Here is a 21,069-nt window from a genome sequence, read left to right as displayed (position 1 = left end):
CCTTCACTTATGTACCCAGAAGCTGTTCTATGTTCAGATGCTAAGCTACAATCCAAAGGTGTCCACATAAGTGACATTTTACTGTATATTGAATAATGATATATATAAGATATTTCAAATATTAGTAATATTTTTCTTAAGAAAAATGAAAATATTTTTACCTTGCAAATAGGACAAAGTGAAAACCCAAATGTAATTCGAGGCCCTGTCCATTTTTTTGTTAATACAGCACAACAACAGTGAAGATGAAATACGTGACCACACTGAAGCTAAAAAATGAAATATTTAAAAGAATCTTATATAAAATGCTAAACTGTTTACTAAAACAAATTTACTAAGGTAATGAATCATAAAATTTAATTATTTTTTTAATTCATGTTTCTTGATATATTATACAGATACATCATAATATACTGATGAAAAGGCCAGAATGAGAAGTATACTTAAAAGAATTCTAAAATAAAATTGTTTACATATTTTATTCTTCTTACTTCAAGAACATAACAATCTCATGGTTGAGTCAAGCTTTATCTTGAAGCTCTCATCCACTTCAATATGCAAAACTCATTAAAAAAATTCCCTATGGCAATTGCACAATAATATAATTGTGCCATTGCCAAAATTATAAAGGAAACTGCAACATTCTTAAAATGTATCATCTAATTCAATAAGATTAACTAAACAATATAAGAATTTTTATCTTTTATATTATTAAGACTTCTTTCAGCAGACATTATATTCTGTTTATTTCTTTTTGAAGAATATAATGCATTAAAGTTTTTACTTTAACTGGAAAAATTCAAATATTATCTGAATTTTTTATATTATTATTCCTGATAGACTGGAATTTTATAAAGACAGATTCTTTAGATAATTCTAGTTACATTGAAATACGATTTATGAACTCCCAAGCATTTAGAAAAATATTTAATTAAATAAAGATTTATTTTAAAATCTGAAAATGCTTCCTTGTTCGTAAAATAAAAATGATTGTGTTTAAGTCAAATTTTAAATATTTAACCATATTTATTAAATCTGAAATGTTACCTGAATAGCCGGAGCCGAAGAAAGCGCTTCAATAAAACAAATCATACACATATTCAAAAATTTGTTTCAAACCAGTTGTTTCGCCACCACAACCGTGTAAACAAGGTAAACATGAAAGTTCATTACAAATTCCACCACACATGTGACCACACGGAAGAAGTTTTGTACAGGCACTTCGAGCATGTTCCTAAATAGAAATAATAAATGCTTCAAATATTTAAAATACATCATGTTTTTAAAGCAAACTATAGTAATTATTTTAATACACTCAAAATATATATTTATATTAGGAATTCGCTGAATTTGGGAGGGCATTTGCTTGTCTGTTCCCAGACTCGTACGCACATATTTATATATGTTTTAATGCATTTATTATATACAGTCAGATTTATATACAGATTTTCCTATTATGAAGTCCTGTATAAAGATCTCCAACTGTGATTGCTTCTCCAAGTTTTGTTTGCATAATTTAATTTTATTTATAACTTTTGTCAAAACTTTTTATTTATGTATTTTGTATTATGTAATATATATATATATATATATTTTTTGTTATTGTTGTCTTGTGTAACCATAAAAGTGTGACTTTCTCTTTGGTGGGACATTCAAATTTGAAAAACCCCAGGAATTTTTAGAAGGTAGTCAGAAGGTAGATATATTGAGTCCTGTCTTTCACCCCAGGCTGACCCATTGTGGGCTTGGTTGAACCCACAACAGGTATAGTTAAAACGATCTTTTTAGTGTCCACAGAACAGAGTCTAGAAAGATGTTCATTTGTCATCTTCAGTGATTATATTTTTAAATGAATGCATTCTTATACAGAAAGAATAAGGAAAAGGGTCACAATATAATAAATACAAGCATCCCCCTTAATGATCTATGTCTATCAATCATCAACTTTGAGAGAGTATGATGTATGTTTGAATAAAAGAATCATTGACATTTAACAGTGCACAAATTTATTAAATCTGAAATGTTACCTGAATAGCCGGAGCCGAAGAAAGCGCTTCAATAAAACAAATCATACACATATTCAAAAATTTGTTTGCTTATAATGAATGTTTTACAGAATTTGTTTTTTGTAGTATTATTAAAAATAGTGTAATCCTCATTTACAAGCACACCTTGTTCCTGAAAAGTTCTCAAACTAAAATCTCATATCTAGGGCTAAGCTTATCCATTATTTCTTATGATAGGAATTTGCAATTGATTCTTGCAAACCCAGTTTCCCAAAGAACATTAAATACTGCAAAACACCTATTTATATTATCTATTAACTAATAATTCTAAATGAAATAAAATACGTGAAAGTGTTGACAAGATTAAAAGCAAATAAAATAGAGTAAAATAAAACTGATTGTTAATTAATGAAATTATAATGGCCAACAGAAAGACCTATCATGTAGAGCTAAAGTTCACTAAACTACACAATGATTGGCATTATATCTAGCAAATGAAATAAAGAAAATTGAGACTTGAACCTACAAACTATAAAACCATCTAATTGAAACATTCAGAATTTCAATCTCATCACATTTATGATGCAATTTTTTAACATTATTTATTAGGTTTAGCATTTGCCAATAATTTGCATAAATAAAAGGCATGAAATTTAATATTTTTTGAAATATAACTTTATACACTTGACAATGTAAATATTAATAATTAATAAAAACAACTTGTGTGAATTCTTAATGATTATAAGCTAGATCTAATGACAATATCAAAATAGAGATTATTTATTTTATCAAATTTTTGCAATTTGTATATATTTTATTATTATTAATAACATCATCAATAGTCAGTAATAACTTTAAATAGTCATTGATACCTTCATTTGTGACAATTTATCTTTAAAGTATAAAATAAAAATCATTTCTTATCATATACTAATTTTCATATTACCTGGCATTCCGATTCACTGCACACATTTCCAATAGCAAGTAGACCGGTATTACCTGTCGAGCCACAGAAACGACAAGTTCCAGATGAACTGCTCTTACCTAGTTAATATAATAATTAGAAATAATTTCTATTATTCTAATAATTATTTATCAAAAATAATATAATAATATAAACAGAATAAAACATGTACTGTACAATGATGCATAAATGGTTTAAATATATATACATTAATAACATTATACAATTTTACACTTTACTAGTTGTTTTTTATAAAAAATGAAAGCTCCTAAAATCAAATTATTCTTTTAAACTTAATAGTTTTTAAACAATTTAACACAACTGCTGTGATAGATTTGTAGTGTATCTAACAGATTAAATTAATTAGACAATGCATTAAAGGTGCAAGTGCATTTGTTGTGCTATTAAATTCAAATGCACTATTAACTATTTGTATTAGTAGAAGATCATTGTAGACTTTTTAGGATGAAATAAACAATTTATTTCATTTTGTATGTTGTTCAAATTTTCACATTTGTATAGCTTTATACTATTGCTGATATTGTCAAAACTCATTATCATAGGAAATAAGTCAATTAAAATCATCATTTATAAAGCTTTAATTCATTTACAAAGATGATTGGAACATATGAATATTCCAATCATCATCTGAACTTGTGATTACACTGTATCATAAGTAAATAAAAATAATATTTACTTTCATTTTATATTAATTTCAACACTAGATAATATTTAAAATGATTTAATAAAAACATAAAATCAATTAAAGCATATATATTTTAGCAACTTGCTATGTATACAGAATTTCAAAACACATTCTCTCCTAAAAATGACAAGAAATCATGTGTTATTTTTTTATATTTTAACTTATAACATGCATAACAATATTCAATTGTAATTAAATTACACAATTACAAAAATAAATGAAAAATTATTCTACAAACTATCTGTTAAGAGTGAACATGTTAACATCAAAACATAAATATTGTGTTTATGAATCTTATTGTTTTAAGAAAATATACAGTAGAATCTCATTTTAACAGTTGCAGAACAACGGATTTCTCAGAATAACTGATTTTTTTTCCAGGTCTCATCAAATAAATGTAATTTTACATCCTTTTAGCAGATCCATTACTCAAAATAACAAACTTTTTCTACCCCAAATCTATTGTAAACTTCACATTTTTTCAACGTTTAGTTAATATTTGGAATACTTGTTTCTGGAAATTTGTAGAGTTTGAAGATGCACTTGTTATATCTAGGATATGTACAGTACAATTGAAGAATTGTACAAAGAGAGTCAGCTGGCTGATACGATTGAGGAGAAATCACGTAGTGAACAGTGCTGTGCTGAAATTTAGCAAGGCCATTGAGTATTTCCAAGTACAGTGGGTGATCGGTTAATGAACAGTTTGAACCACAAACAAATCGAATAACAAACACTTTCGCATAAGATTTTTATGTTTGGACAATGAACACCTCACAGAACAAACACAAGAAGCGAAGTAAAATAATGAATACCGATTAATCTTCCCTTGTGTTCAGGCAACAATTTGAAACCTTTCAGAGCGCAGGAGATGTTGGCATCGACGCTCAAGCCAGTATATACTGATCGGATAGTATTCCTCCGAACTTTGAAACTCTCCCTCGGAATTCCAGCCTTTTATTTTTCCGACAAACAATTCTTTTATAGTATTCACGAGACTGTTGGGAGAACACTCGTTAAGTTTTGCATTGGTTTTTATTTTCAAAAGGTGAGAGTATAATAGCAAAGATAGAGAGTGGGCAGATGATGTCTGATGTTGTTGGGTAGTATGACTTGAATAGGTCTACAGTAGGCCACAGTTCAATCTTATCTAAGGAAGATACAGTATAATCAAGAAGACTCAAGCAGCTAAAGGAGTAACAAAAATTACATTTGAGAAATAAAGAACATTGAAGAGCTCGTGATGAATTACAATATTATTAATTACTTCTGAAAAATCCTGAAGAAGAGAGAAAAGCAATCAACATTAGACAGATTCTTTAATCCCCACAAACAGAAAAAACATAATTAATAAAAATGCAAGACTGTGTATACATATATTTTTATTATTACATATAAACAAACATAGTACGAAAATATATATTTTTTATTTTTTGGAGTTTCCAGAACGAATCAATCAAATTCCCATAAAAACCTATGGTAAATCAATAATCGGTTAAAAAACAATTCAGATAGAAAACAAAGTCATGGAACGAATTGTGTTTGTTAACCAATCACCCACTGTATTAAAGACCTTCCTCGTGAGTTCCAGCATAAACAAACAGGCCGTACTGTCCATGACCTTGCTAATATCGAGTGGCGTTGTATTCAATAGATAGAAAAGCAGCATTAAAAGAAACCAAGATGAATGAGTTTTTAAACAAATTGCAAAGTCAGGCAAAGTGCTAATGACCCTATGTAATTTGCCTCTTTTTATGCTTACAGTATGTACAATTTTTGTCAACTTTATTGTACACACATATGGCATAATATATAATCATATACGGCATAACATACATGTACAGGTACTGTACATTACAAATGTGTTTCTATAGGATAAAGAATAGAGATGTCAAAAGACTGAATAATTTCAAGTACTGGTATTTCTTATATATAGGAGTTAAAAAATGAAAATTTTTTCAATTAACAGATATTTTCCTGTGTGTGCAGGAAATCTGTTGTTCACAATATTGTTCACTGTTGTTCAGAAAAGTCCAAACAATGTTCTCGGAACAATGGATGATTTTTTGGGCCTGACGATCCGTTAAAATGAGTCTTCTGTACCTGTATTTAACAACTTGTAATAATAAAGTATGCAATCTTACTTCTTGTTCCTTCTCTAAATTCAACCATTGCTTTCAAAGTTTTTGAATCAGCTAATGCCATAACCCAAAATAATTTTGTTCTTCCGCAACCTTCATGCAAATCAACTTTTATTGCCTCTTCTTCTTCTTTGAAAACCTTTTTTAACAATAAAAAATAACAATTATTACTGGGAATAAAAAATTAAGTGTAATTCATAAAATTATCATTCTTAATTCTTTCTTAGTCTAACAGTAGTATAAAAGATTTCATTTTGAAATCAAGTAATTAAAAAAATATTTTAAAAAATCATTGAGTTTCTTGCAATATTTTTTACTTACTATAAATAAATTCTCTATCGTACATATTTACACTAAATTAAAATTTTTACTTTTTTTATAAATATAATTAGTTTGTATATAAATAATTCATTTTGAAAGTAATCTCCAATTTGCATAATCAATTATATTCTATTTTATTGGAGAGATGAATGATTGTATCAAGTCCCAAGAACTTTCAAGCTTTACATATCAGGTGTGTGTCAGCATCTATACTACTTGTCAAAGCAATTCTGGAAGCCCCTTTTTTGATGCTTTTATTGCTTTGTTCGTTACAACTTGCAGTCTGATGCTTACTAGAATCTACAACTCTTCAATGTCCTTTTTTGAGCCACCTTTCCCAACCTTCTCTGAACTGCAGAACCCTTTCATAGGCAAGTTTATATGAAACTCCAAGATGACTCTAGTTTAATCTACTTTAGTCAAGTATATTATATTGTTAAATTAAAAACTTTAATTATATTAAATGCCAAATAATTAGTTTTACTTCAACTTTTAAAATTTCTTTATATGACAATTTTATACTTTTATCTGTTATCTGTGAATAATGTTATCTTTTTACATCCTTAGCCTAATTGTCTGATCCTTATTAACAAGACTGTTGTGCCTCCTTGTCCATGCACATTTGCTCTTCCTGGTCAGGTGTTCACTGATCAGGAACAAATGGCAGAAGCCAAAATGAAAATCATAGCAACCAGAACTCTTAAAAACACCATAAAAATGGCTTACAGTACTATTTTTCATAAGTAACATATATACTGACAGAAATGTTTAGTGCAAGAAGAATTTACTTTGAAGATGATACAGTAAAAAATAAACAGAACTTTTAATGAAACTTGCACAATGTTAGTAGTACAAATTTTTAAAAATATATATATTCGTACTACTAACATTGTGCAAGTTTCATTAAAAGTTCAGTTTATTTTTTTTTTACTTTACCATATATATAATTTAATAAAAGTATGAGCTTTAAAATCACATATTATATATGATTTAACATTTATAGTATTATAGATAATTACTAATTCATTTAATTATTTATATTTTTCAACATATAAATGATAGTAACAGAAATAAAAACATTTCAACACTTTCTTATTTTATTCTAAATATACTACTTCTAAATAAGAATCTTATTTTACAGTAAATTTGTAATTAAAATCTAATCCATTTATAATTTAATGAATATTAAATACAGGTATTCCTCGTAAAACACGGAACTCCTACAACGAGGTTCAAAAATTGGAAAAATTCTCCATACAACGGTTCCCAGTTTTGCTCTAACACAGTTTGAGAATTTGGGAAATCCTCCGTACAAAATTTCACAACTTTTAGGTGCAAACTCCTTTATTATTCTATATATATTTTTACTCAAGTAAGCAAGTGCGTTGTCTTAAATTTGCCCACAGATTTTAGAATACTGAAATTTTTAATTTGTTTTGTTTTTTGTCAGGTTTAATGAAAACTGATATTGCAATTATTTTCCTTCCTTATCCTAGCTTTCCTATTAACTGAGTATCATCATTGTTGGTTTCAACCTTTAAGACCATCACTTTGTTTTGCTTTTTATAGATTAGTCTTCATATCTAGTAGTTTATTTATATTTTTTTCTTGCAAAGACACAATGCAGTGACAGTAGATTTAAAACACTGGGCAAATTTTCATCCTTTATTCAGTTGGAAAGTCCAACCGAATAAAGGATGAAAATTTGCCCAGTGTTTTAAATCTACTGTCACTGCATTGTGTCTTCGAAAGAAAGAAAACATAAAACACAGTTTTCTCAAGATAAAACTAAAAGTTTATACATTTTAAGGTAAATGATATTAACCTTTTAATCATACGTAACTTAATAATTCGTAAAAATGATGAATGAAATATAATCGTATCTCGGCACTCAAATTATTCATGATTCAAACAATTTGGTATTTGAACACAAATTCTGGAAAAAAAATTGTTCAGCCCTCGACTGAACAAACACAACCTGCTAGAACAAATTTTCTACTAACAACATATTTTTACTTTGTCATACATAAAAAATTTTTATGGTAAAAATAAAAAAATGCAGATGTTGATATTTCTGATCAAGATCAACAATTGCTCAGATGACGACAATACCGTATAAAAAGAAAATGCCCTCATTTAACTAAAATCAACATTAACATGTAATACAGTACTTTTAATTGTGATTGTTAATTAATTATTGATTGGAAATAATTATTCATTGCTTTAATAAACACATTACTCTTAGTAATGAAAAAGAATAGAATATTTTTATTAACTTTTGGAATCTAATCTATGTTTTGTATAGCACAGATCTGCATAACACACCACTTTTTGGAACATAACTACAGTGTTATATGAGGAATATCTGTATCTATATATATATATATATATATATATATATATTAAAATACAGAGTATCTCAAAAACCACAATCTATTTCAATGACATTAAATACTTTTTTAAAAAAACACTATACTGTCATAAATCTATGTATGTTTAGTGGAAAATTTGTATATTTACGAAATATTAATTGGTTTATGTCCAATTTTGTGTAATTGTTAAATTTTTCATTCAGACCCATGTTGCTGATGATGAATGCGGAGTGTTTGTGGTAATTACCAAAATAAAAGGCTTGAGATGTAAGAAAATTAGAGAAAATTTTGAGAGGAAGTTGCATAAGAAAGATCAATCAGACAAGGCTATTTGTCAGTTGTTTGGCTGGAAAATGTATTCTGGGAAGCAGCTTACCCCTTTGAGATCTATACAGATACTAATGGTCACCATATGGTTGAAATAAATATATTTTTCATGTTTAACCTATTCCCTGGTATTCCCAACATATCTCGGGTTGCAACCTAATGACCTTGACCGATGGACCCAAGATAGCTTGTTTCAGCACTGGAATGTTTTTGAAACTAGATGTTGCTAGTCGTCGTAATTTTTATATTAAAACTAAATTCCAAAATATAATTTGTTTTTGTTTTTACATTTATTAATATATCTATTTTTTATTTGTGCAAAATAAAAAAATAATTTTGGACAATACATAGCCATGATTATTTTTTTCAAAAGTGTGTAATTTTTGTTAGGCTTAACATCAACAAAAATTCAACATGGCACGACACGCAACAGAGAAAAATTTCAACATGAGATAGGTTAAACCAGTTTTTCACAATTCCAATTATTTTTGAAAAGAGATAGTGACTTTTGAGACAACCTGTGTGTTATATTATATTACATATTTAATGTAATATATCAAAATTAGGAATTACAGTATTTTTTAAAAAAAATTAGAAATTTAATTGTATAATTAATTGTTTTATACTACAAGCAATTAACATTTAAATGAACTTAATAAATAAATGAATAAAAAGTCAGATCTTTTCTTCAAGGAATTTTTTACTTTATTTCACTTCACAGTTTCAATAAAATCAGTCTATAATTAATAATTCTTTAAAAATGTTTTAATTTGCAGTTGTAATATTTCAAATAAAACAACTGTTTTAATGTGCAGTTTTATTTAAATACATATGTACTGTACATAGTAAAGTATAATCAAATTGCAACATACCTGTCTTTGATGAGAGCGGGTTCTTCTATGTAGGTGAAGAAATCTATCACAATCAGCACATAAATTTCCACAGGAACTGCACAAGATAATTGCAGGTGTTTCCCCATCGTCGTGATTATCACATGTAGGCTATAAATAAAAAGTACCATTTGAATATTGTTATGTTAATATCTGTAATTCTGAATACTTTAAATAATTGATGTAATAATTTCACTATTATTACATCAATTATATGTATTACATATAAAATCTGTAAAAGCTGCCCCAAGTAAGGTAGAACTCTACCAGAGATGAAATGTTCAAATATTTTCCAATAAAGTAATTACATTAATCTAACAAATGGTATCTGAAAACTGGAACTTGTGAGATACAGACAGAATGACAAATAAATTGTGCTATTTCAACTTAAATATGGGACAGTATAGATCCAAAAGCCAGAAACCTGCATGCTCTGTATCTTTCATAAATTCTTTTTGACTAGGAGTTTCAAAGCATGCTAAAGTACTCAGTATTCCATTTTCTCCTGCATTGTATTTTGAGGTTTTATATTTTACGGGCTTGTATATTTTTTCTATAAAAACTTATGATGTAGACTTGCACAAAATTGTAGTCTTGCAAACTAAAGACAACAATAAAGATGATGACAACCAACTGATAGATGAGTCTGAGCCCTTAAATCAAATACAAGTTTTCAGCTACAAGGAGCTGAAAGAACTAGGAAAAGCTAAAGGAGACCAAACGTTTTTTTGATAATACTATGAATTTAGAAATCTGTTTCAATATCTTCATTAAATAACCAAAGACAACTAAACAAATAATGTTAGATTTTTTATTAAAAATTCTGCCCATTTATTTGTATATAAAATCTATATATATGCAGACATCTCTAACAAATGCTTAATCCCACCCAATCTGATAAAAGCATAAACAAACATTTTTGGGACTTGTATTTACAGAAACAGAGTAATACAAAAGTGATAAGATGGCAAGACTACATTCTTTCAATGGCAGAAAACCTGCAAGACATGGAAAAATAAGACAGTTCTGCTTTTGCAGATTTTGCTTGAGCATTATTACTCTAATATTCTGTAAATTTTAGTACTATATACAGCGAGACTAAAATACAAGATAAAACAATTAATATACTTGAAATGAAGCAAACCACCAGATTATATCAAGCTATTTTTCCATGATTATATTTAATTAATTACTAAATAATTTTTCACTAGAGAGAGGCATTAGGCACCAGCCTCTCTCTAGTGAAAAATTATTTAGTAATTAATTAAATATAATCATGGAAAAATAGCTTGATGTAATCCAGTGATTGTTTGACTTTACAAATTTATCAGGTTCTGTGATGTTTGTTTATGTATATATTTGAAATATTTTCATATTGATGTAAAGTTAATTCTAAAAATATATTTCAGCTTTAATTTTATATATTATATTCAATTTGAAAAATTTATATATTAAAATTTTGATATAAATAATCACAAGCCAGAATTATTTTCAAAGGATGTTCAATCATTTTAGTTTCTCTTTGACAAGGACTAATTTTGAATACAATTTAAATACTTTTATATTTTATCATTCATGGAATAAAATACCAAATTTTTTCATAAAACTAAATTTGATCCCATTAATAATTAAAATTGAATTAATAATATGCTAAAAAGCAATAAATAGCTTACACGAGGTTGTGATTGTTGACCATCGGCACCACCAACCCACTGTCCTGATGATAAACGTTCAACATGCTCTTGATCCAAAACGCAAAGTGAAGCTAATGATAACCATAACTAAAAAAAAAAAAGCAATCAGAAATTAAATTTTCTTATAAAACATAAAAATGTTTAAATTATTCAATAATTTAATACATTTAACATTCATTATATATCAAAAATTACAAACTTTTCTATATAAGATATTCTATTATGGTCAGTATATATCTCACTTTATATAGCTGAATTCAATACAATTGTGACAATGAAGCAAAACTCAAATGATATTTAATCTATTCTTATAACCATTTGTATTTATAACAGCCAAACTAGTGTATTAAAAAAATTATTTCTGCCTCTAAACAGTCAGTTCCACTTGTTGACAGCACAGTAAATAACATTCAAATATTAAATGTAATACTGCAATGAGTAATAATCACACTTTACGTAATAATAATCTGTAACTTTAATTTCTTCAACTACAATTTGGGTTTTTACAACTACTGCCAAAAAGCAAAACAAAACTGAGTTTCTACAGAACCTCTTTATCCAGAATTAACACTATTATCACAATTTTATAATAAAGTTAAATAGAGTTAATATTTAGTTAATTATTACAATAAAAATAATATCAATTCCATGGAAAATTGCAATAATTCCTCAGAACAATATTTGATGCCTTTGAATATTGTTCTTCCTACATGTTTCTGTAAGTCTATGTTAACTACATAATTAATATAACTAGTGACCATAAAATAGAGTCAATTTCTCATTACAAAATATGTACTATGCGTAAGTATATTATACATTCAAACCTGTTTTTGTGCAGTGGATAGGGACCGCATAAAAGAAAACACACAAAAAAAAAATATTGCACAAAACTTCACCAGTAGCTATAAAAAGTAGTTTTTGCAACACAACTAAAAAGTATTTTTTTTTTTTATGCGGTGAATAGGAACCACATGAAAAAGTCTCACATAGAAAATAACTATGAATTGCTTTTCTAACTCCTTGGGCCTCTTTCTGCAATCCCTAATAGGAAAAAAATCCTCTAAGAATTTTATTTTTTATATTAATTAATTATTTCCACTTAAATACCAATCTAACATTAAAAAAGTTAAAAATAATCGTTAAAAAATGATTTTATTTGATAAATATAGCTGCAGGAAGTGTTATTTCATTTAACAAGGCCTGAAATTTCACACCTGCAGTCTAAAGCTGGAAGGGAGCTAACTTACCGCATCTGTTCAAATATAACATAATATTTATGATTTTTATGCTATTAAAATAAGAGGAGACCGAAAAAACGTATGAGAAAAAATTTTACTGAATAAAAAATGAAAAAAACCTGTTGATGTTATAGAAAACATTCAATAGAGTTTTAAAAAATTTTACAGAAGTCAATTATGTTCCAATTTGATTGAAATTTTCATATACCGCACAAAAAGAATCGCATAAATAAAAAATCACACAAAAAAAGACCGCACAAAAACAGGTTTAAGTGTATAAGCTTATGTATGGCTTTAACAGAACTGCCTGTTATTTTCAGAATTCCTTTACAGTTACATAAACAAATTTTGAATAAAATCCTAAATGTCAATGGATGCCACATATACACAGACAAATATACTGTACAAGCCTTTCTCTTGTTCTCAAATTGCTAAAATCAAAATACCATCTTACAGAGACAAAAAATACAGTTTTATCAAAAATGAAAAAAATGTCAATTTGTTACAGGAAGGAAGACTAACATATAAAAAACCAAAACAATGGTTCTCTATCAGTACTCACAAAGATGCAGAAATAACTGTGATTCAAAAAAGAAAATACGGAAATACGGTGGAAATGTGAAATGTAATGTTCAAAAACCAAAAATTGTACTAAACTATACTAAAAATATGCATATGGATTGAGTTAACCAGCATACTTTAACATGCAGTTTGCAAAAAATTTGTTAATTGGTAAAGGAGGCTTAAAAAAAAAAAAAAAAAAGACTGTGCAGTTTGTTCCAATTGAAAAATGCTGGATGATAAACACAAATCCACTTTGTTTGTATGCTAAAATGTCATATGCACATTGACTACTGTTTCCAAATGATATTGCACATTAAAATACTACAAGTTTTAGTTTTTGTATATGTATATTTTTTATTATATTTTCATGATGTATGTTTGTTTTGCATTTGTTTTTATTTGTTTTGTAAATACCCATTATTTCTGCATCATAAATAGGTATAAAAATTCTTATCAGTAAAAAAGTTTTGCAGACAAGTATTTTGATAAAAATATTTTAAGTTTCAATATGAAAAAGCTAACTGATAACATCTATAAAAAAAATTAGAATTTGAATACAAAGGTTTAATTAAGAGGACAAAGAATTATTTCAATATTCAAGCTGTAGTTATTGCAATCTTACATTAAATAAATATAAATTTAAAAATTTAGCATAACATAATATAAAATTAAAATAAAACATACCGTTGGTGTGCGAAGGCATTCATTAGGCATTCGATAATGATCGTCTAATTTTGTAAGATTAAGAATATTTTCTGCAATAGCACCTTTTGTAACAGTAGCCCAAGCTTCTGTCAGTTTTCCCTATGATTAAAAAACATTTTATTAGGTATTTAAAATAAATTATATAATATATATATATATATATATAAACAAGTGAAATTGAATAAATAGTGTATTGACTTCTTTAGTTTAACATTTTGTTACATTTCTTTTGTCATTACGATATAAATTACAAAATTTAAACAACTCCTTATGTCATTTACTAAAGGTTAATAATTAAAGATAATATTTAATGAAAAATGGATTATGTGATAAGCAGGGTTGTGAAGTCGTGTAAAAATCTACAAACTCTGCCTTACGATTCGTCTCCGACCAGGGGTGAACTTGTTAACAAAATAGGCCCAGGAATTCTGATGTTCATCATGTGACCTCAGAATAAAAGCTTCAATTAATAGAGTTCTAATAAAAATAGAACATTGAAACTTTTTTATTCCAAGGCAAAAGCTCTAAGTAATGACATAATCATTATATAAATATAACTTCTGTGGTTTTTGAATTGAAGTTGGATGGTTTAACACAGGAGTTATTAAGCTTCAAAGTGGTTGAACTGAATTGTGCCCCACACACATTCTAATATTCATGTATACAGAAAAAACCCCAAATATTTTTGCACTTTTCTACATTTTGAGGCTTTGTGAGTCCAAAAGATTAAAAATCTCGGAATGTCATTTTTTGACTGATCATCATTCTTTTCCTTTGTTATAAGCCTATACTACATAACAGCTGAGAAAGTAATAATGATGACAATTCTGATTACTTTAAAAAATAATAATAATAATAAAACAATTTTAAAAAATTAATTAAACATTAAAATTTGACACTTCTACTTAATATATAAGTTCATATTTATTGATTTGTTTGATGATGGCAATGGTATTTGGTAAACATGTATAAATAAAAACAGTAAATACATTTTGTACAGAAATAAATTAGTTTAATAAAAATGTTGTACATAATATATGAGTATATTAGTTTAATGTATGTGCATACTTATATATTATCTAAGTCAAGAATAAGAAAAATAACATTTAGACTGGTAAAGAAAAAGATTGTTTATTTTGCCATGTTGATTAATTTATTATTTTCCATCTCTGTTATAAACTGAATTACTTCTTAAAAAAGAATTGCTTCTATTAAGTCAGCATTCATGGAAGCTCTTAAATCATATTTAATAATTTTAAGAGCAGAAAATAAATGCTCTACTGAAACTTGGTTGGTGGCAATGCTGTGACAATCAATGCTGTATCTTGGATAATATCTGGATAGTGCAGTATTGCCATTTTAACATCCAAATTTGGAGAATGGTCAATGTGATTTACTTTTTCCAGTGCATTGTCCAGTGTTCCAATCCAATCATTTTTAAATTTTGTAAGATTTCCTTTTCTGTCTGTGCTCATATTAGGACTGAAGCTTAATTTTGAGGGTAGAGACAAGTTTTATAAAAAAAATTGTGAACACTAATAACAAGTAAAATATAGCATTAACGCCCCTTTATACACAAGCTACCATACTAAATTTCGTTTCTTAAACTTTACCCATTCTGATATATTGTTTAATATTGCAGAACAGAAAATAAAGAAATTAAATAAATTAGATGCCAACACATACACAAATTTTCCCTCTTTATTTGACACTTTTTGGGTTCCAAACACATAGATTTGCAAAAAACTCAGAGGGTCAAATTTGATGTAATTCCAAAACTTTTCTGTTTTATATACATAAGTTGGAAAAGTAAAAAAGAGTTGGAATCAGTGGATTTTTGATGACTCCAATTCCAACTAAAACACCAAAACCATGACTCCACAGCCCTGGTGATGAAGTAGATTATCTGTTAATTTTAAATTTTAGTTACAAATTCAGTTACAAACTTTTAGACAAAAGAAAAGCTATCTGACGGCTTTTCTTTTGTCTAAAGTCACCAAGAGCATCTTTAGAAAAAATAAAAAGTCTTTTATGTACAGCACACTTTCATCTGTCATTGAAATTTTTCTGAAAGCTGCCAAGGCCATGTGTGCACAAGATTCATCTTTAGTTTTCTCCTGTTCATTTTCTATGCATTAATTCATACTTTAATTGATATTATTACACACTTCTACTTAAACATCTACCTTAAAAGTAGATAAGTTATCAAAACCTTCTCCTTTTTTTATATAACAACTCTCAATAAACTATTTGAAAATGTTCTGATTAGAAGATGACAATTTACTTTCAAACTCATGTTGATGAATTTTTATTTATTTTAGTATTTATTTGTACTTGTACTTTTAATATTTTCTCATATCCATTTTGGCATTCCAATCCACTTCATTTATTTTATAATTACACCTGCAGTTAACTTCTAACATAAATGAAACATAAAAAACAATGTTTTATTGTCTGAAATGGTAACTTCTGAACTGCATACTGGTAAGTGTCATGCCTTCAATGGTTACTCTGGAGCCATAAGATATACAGTGATGTGAGTTATGCAAAGATTTTATTTCAGTTCTAGCAATTTTTTCAGGGCATATGCTGATGCAAAGTACACACCAACACAAATTACTTATCCACACAAAGTTATATTTTCAGTGCAAGAAAATGCATAACAAAACAAAAATAAATGAGACCTTTATTTCAAGATAATTAAGTTCAAATTAGTCTAAATACTTACAGTAGCCATATCTTTGAGTAACTGAATAATTACTTCAGCTAACTTTCGAGCCATGCACCCTCGTAACCACCATCTCGCTCCAATATAGTCTCTACAAATGTATAGAAAATTGTATAAGGAATGAAAAGATACATCACATTGATAATACTTATGATGAAAATTAAAAATGACAATTTTATCAACAAATATTATAACTATATGAGTTTTTGCTTTTTCTGTAAAAATTTTGTTAAAATATAAATATAAAAAATTTCAAGTAAAATAATAAACAAAACTAATTAAGCTAACAGTTTTGGCTAAACTAAAATTCAAAAACTGAAATTTTCAAAAATTGAATCTAAATTTCCTGAGGAAAGTCAATTAAGAAGACTGAAAACATTTGAGAAATAAACTTTTACTGAACCACAAAGGTAGTTGTACTATGTTTATTAATATTGCAGTTACCAATGCAGTATAAATGTAACTACAATTACAATAGACCCCCTATAACACGGTAGATAAGTTCCGTGTTATATGAATCCCTCTTGTACAAGTCACTTAAATACATGAGCCAATCACAGCCCGTGTACCAGGCTGTGATTGGCTCATGTATTTAAGTGACTTGTACAAGAGGGATTCATATAACACGGAACTTATCTACCGTGTTATAGGGGGGTCTACTGTAGATTATAATCTAGTTACAGTTTGTACATTCAATTTTCAACATTCTAGTCTTTAACTGGCACATTCTACTTGACCTAATTTTATATTTAAAAGTTTGCACTTCTAAAATAAATAATGCATATTAGGTAGTGGATATTTACAAACAAAAACATCTATGCATTTTAAAATTCATTTGTGTAATCAACTCTCTTGTAAAAGTCAACTTCATCTACAATCAGAAAAAACAAATAATGTGTTAAAGGTTCAAATAAACTGAAAATTTCTTTTATTAACTATGTTACGTTACATTTCAAAGGTTTTTAAAGTTATACATCTTTTCTTCTGGATTATTTGATATTAAATTTTATTTATTTTTAATTATTAAATTTAACATAAAATGGTGGTTTAACCACCTAACTCTACCCAAATTGTATTAATTAATTAGCCTTCCTGGATTCATATCAGGGTCTGATATGAATCCAGGTGTTTGATTTTTTTTATTCTTCATTATTTCTAATCATATATTATAATAATTGAATTTTTAAAATAAGCTAAATGTACTGCAATTACAAAGAATATAATGTTTTCAAAGTTCAGTTAAATTACACGTATTGCTGTTTTAGTGCCTAAAGGATAAAATCATCTTATAAAATTACTAAGACTTTGTTGCTGTTGTTTTCATTTTATAATATTTAAATTAATCATCTTATACTATATTTTAATTTTATAAAATTTAATAAAACAATTACAAACCTTGGATGAATTGATGTTGCTAATGTGATAGTTGTAACTCCTTTTCCACTGGCATTTGTAGATCCTTTAACTTTCATTTGTACAGTTAATGCCTTAGCGATGCAGGAAAGGAACACATCTAGAATTCCCATGCGATGCAGATCATATGGCTGCTCTGCTTGCTGGGAAAGTTTGCTTACTTCAGAGACTATACTGAAATCTGTTGGAGGTAACGATGGTACACCAAGTATTGATGCTAAAGTTTGTGGCGATACTTCAGGTAAAACTCTCCTTAATAATGAAGTAACCTTTAAATAAATAACTACAAATTATTAACACATTTCAGTAAGAAAACTTTGAATCTTTCAATTTAATCAATTAATGAATCAATGCACTTAATTCATTTCAAATTCACAAATAGAAGAAACACAGAAAATTCTCAGCATCTTTGCATTTTCTACTTTCCTTCCACAGATGTGACAAAGTCACATGATGGATTCAACTTTTATCTTGAAGCTCTGTGTTTTTTGTATTTCTTCTGCTTGCAAAGTTCAAGTAAATTTTCACCCTATTTTTATTTATTATTAATTGAAACTTAATTAATATTGAATCTATCTTAAACATACAATGCTTTTAATTGAAATGCCAGGGTCAATTTCTAATGAATGAACTGTGCAGAGACATGTGATTGTTGAGATTCATTTTATGTGGTTTTACTCGTTTAAAACTGAAAATTTCTTCCTCCTCTGTACCTGGATACAAAATTGTTTTTACCTGTCACGCAATGCTTCAGTGGCAGGAATCTGTAAAGCAAAACTTGCCTTTGGCTGCTTTCCAATATTTAAATATAAAAATTAAAATTGTTTAATTAACTTATATATTATAATTCATACAAAAGCAATTTGAAATTTTCTTATTATTGTTATGTAGTTTATAATTTTGTTCAATATTCAAGTATTTCTTTCTTTTTTTTAAATTATAATCAGAATTAAAATAAAAAATCTGTATTTTAATTCTTCAAATAACAGCAAGTTCACATAATGTGTTATTAAAAGCAAAAATTTCATGGTATTTTGTAATAAAGCTATATAAATAAATATGTTTGTTTTTGTAATTTTAAAATATCATTAAATATAAATTAATTGAAAACATTTATTGTTCATTACTTTATAAAATAATAATTAATAATTTTACCTGTCGCTGAACTCTCGCAGATCCTGTATGTAGTAAGCTGAAAAGATCACGTAATAAACCAGCCTGCTGTGCCAAATACGTTCTTCCAACACTAGACCCACTTAAAGCAAGAACCATTGAAAGCATTTCAAAACAATATGCATCAGATGATTTTGGCAATTCTTCGACAGACTGAGATTTACTGCAGAGAAGAACTTCCCATTCTTCACGCACTCTAGCTGCTTCTTTTCTAATAGCAGCAACAATATGAGCACAAACCTAAATTTAAAAAACATTTATTTATTTATTATACAGTTTTAGTCTTAATTAATATTTGAAGAAAAAAGAGAAATTGATGTTTTTATTATACATAGCAATCCACAAAGTCTTATGCATTTTAAAATTTAATAATGTTGATTCCATCCGAGGTTTTGAAGTACCTGTATGTGACCATAGGGCCGGTATCTCTTTGATACCACGTCAGGATGACACCACTGTATCCTTAGATTGATACAGAAAATCAATTGCGCGAGCGGTTACGTATGGGTTAGACCCGGAATGAAGCGAGTGGAGAGGATGACGGAAAGAACGCACCCAGAGATTTATATATAAAAATATACCCGTTTATTTTCTCCATAGGACTAATTAGATACAAGCGATTACTTTACAGAGAAACACGTGATAAGGTACATGGCTCACGATCCGCGAACATAAATTCTACGCGGATTAGAGAGAGAGAGAGAGCTTACAAATATTCGCGTGTAGGATAAATACCTCAAGATATGTAGTCGGATGTCGATGTAATAATCGATGATATCCTTATAGACCGTTGTAGGTGTTCGGGCTAAGAATAAATGATCTTATAGTAGATCGTCGGTAATGACTCTGTCCACTAACAGGTAATAGTTGTTCAGGTAGGAAGTGTAACGATGACAGTTCGGCTTGAATATAGATGATGAGGGAGGATCGGCGGCGACAGGTAACTATCCTTTTGAGCGCACAAACACACGGTCAGTAACAACTTCTTCGTCTTACTCATCGTGCTCCCTTTTTATATGGGGAGGGAGTTTGCAGGCCCTTCTTTGATTTCGTCAGAAGAGATGATCTTCTTGGACCAATAAAATTATTGGTGACGTAGTCGTGTCACCGAAATTTGACTCATCTTAACAAGGAACTCAACTCGTGGGAATCGAGTTTAAACTGTTCTTATCAACAGAATTTATCAGTTGATTTCCCGTTTAACTAACCCTTTTTGGTCTATTTCGTTCCGTTTTTGTATAAAATGTAGAGTTTGTATAAAATATAGTTAAAAGATTATAAAGGTACATATAAATGATAAAGTTCACAATATCCCGATCGTCACATCACCCTGGGTTTTCTAAAATCAAGCTTGGTTTTATCGAGCAAGCTGGATTTTCACCTAAGGAATTGGTTTTACAGATTCGTTCCGGCTCTCTCTCTTTTGCATTATATCGCGATCGCGTCATAACGTCACATATGTTACTCTTTTCCGTTCGCGGAGGTTATTAATAAAGTACGGAAATTGGCAATTTCCTCACGATATTTGCTCTCTCTCTTTCTAGTAGAATAGTAAAAAAAAAAATAATAATAAGGAAGTCATGGAATAGGTTATCTGGAGTAAATATGATTTATTGATATATAAATGCTACATGCATAGCAAAATTATAAGGATAAATCGTAGCAAGAGCTGTATATGCATAATGCCTGGAGTCTCGTTGGTCGGAGTATTCTGGATAAAGGGGAAAAGTCGTTAGATGAAGAAGGTAACAGGACATATTATAATTTATATTAATAAAATTTTGATTTCGTAGCTATTTCGTTTCTTAAAAAGGATTAAGTTTACGA

The 21,069-nt window shown here is 28.1% G+C and overlaps 1 protein-coding gene across 1 annotated transcript in view; it reads right to left on the bottom strand.

The window, feature by feature from the left end:
* Positions 1-19,499, bottom strand: part of LOC136973358 (E3 ubiquitin-protein ligase MYCBP2-like) — a 28,126-nt gene extending 8,627 nt beyond the window's left edge. The window contains 11 exon segments of the mRNA XM_067268092.1: positions 162-269; positions 1,048-1,099; positions 1,101-1,234; positions 2,953-3,050; positions 5,821-5,956; positions 9,710-9,838; positions 11,401-11,508; positions 13,908-14,027; positions 16,657-16,747; positions 18,052-18,338; positions 19,225-19,499. Of these exon segments, the coding sequence (XP_067124193.1) occupies positions 162-269; positions 1,048-1,099; positions 1,101-1,234; positions 2,953-3,050; positions 5,821-5,956; positions 9,710-9,838; positions 11,401-11,508; positions 13,908-14,027; positions 16,657-16,747; positions 18,052-18,338; positions 19,225-19,350 (1,389 nt within the window). The 5' untranslated portion in view covers positions 19,351-19,499.
* Between the last annotated feature and the right edge of the window lie 1,570 nt (positions 19,500-21,069).

This window comes from Centruroides vittatus, unplaced genomic scaffold, assembly GCF_030686945.1.
Source record: "Centruroides vittatus isolate TY-2023 unplaced genomic scaffold, ASM3068694v2 contig_3151, whole genome shotgun sequence".
Taxonomy (NCBI): Eukaryota; Metazoa; Arthropoda; class Arachnida; order Scorpiones; family Buthidae; genus Centruroides; species Centruroides vittatus.
Note: the sequence above shows the minus strand (reverse complement) of the source record. Positions and strands in the feature narration are given on the sequence as shown.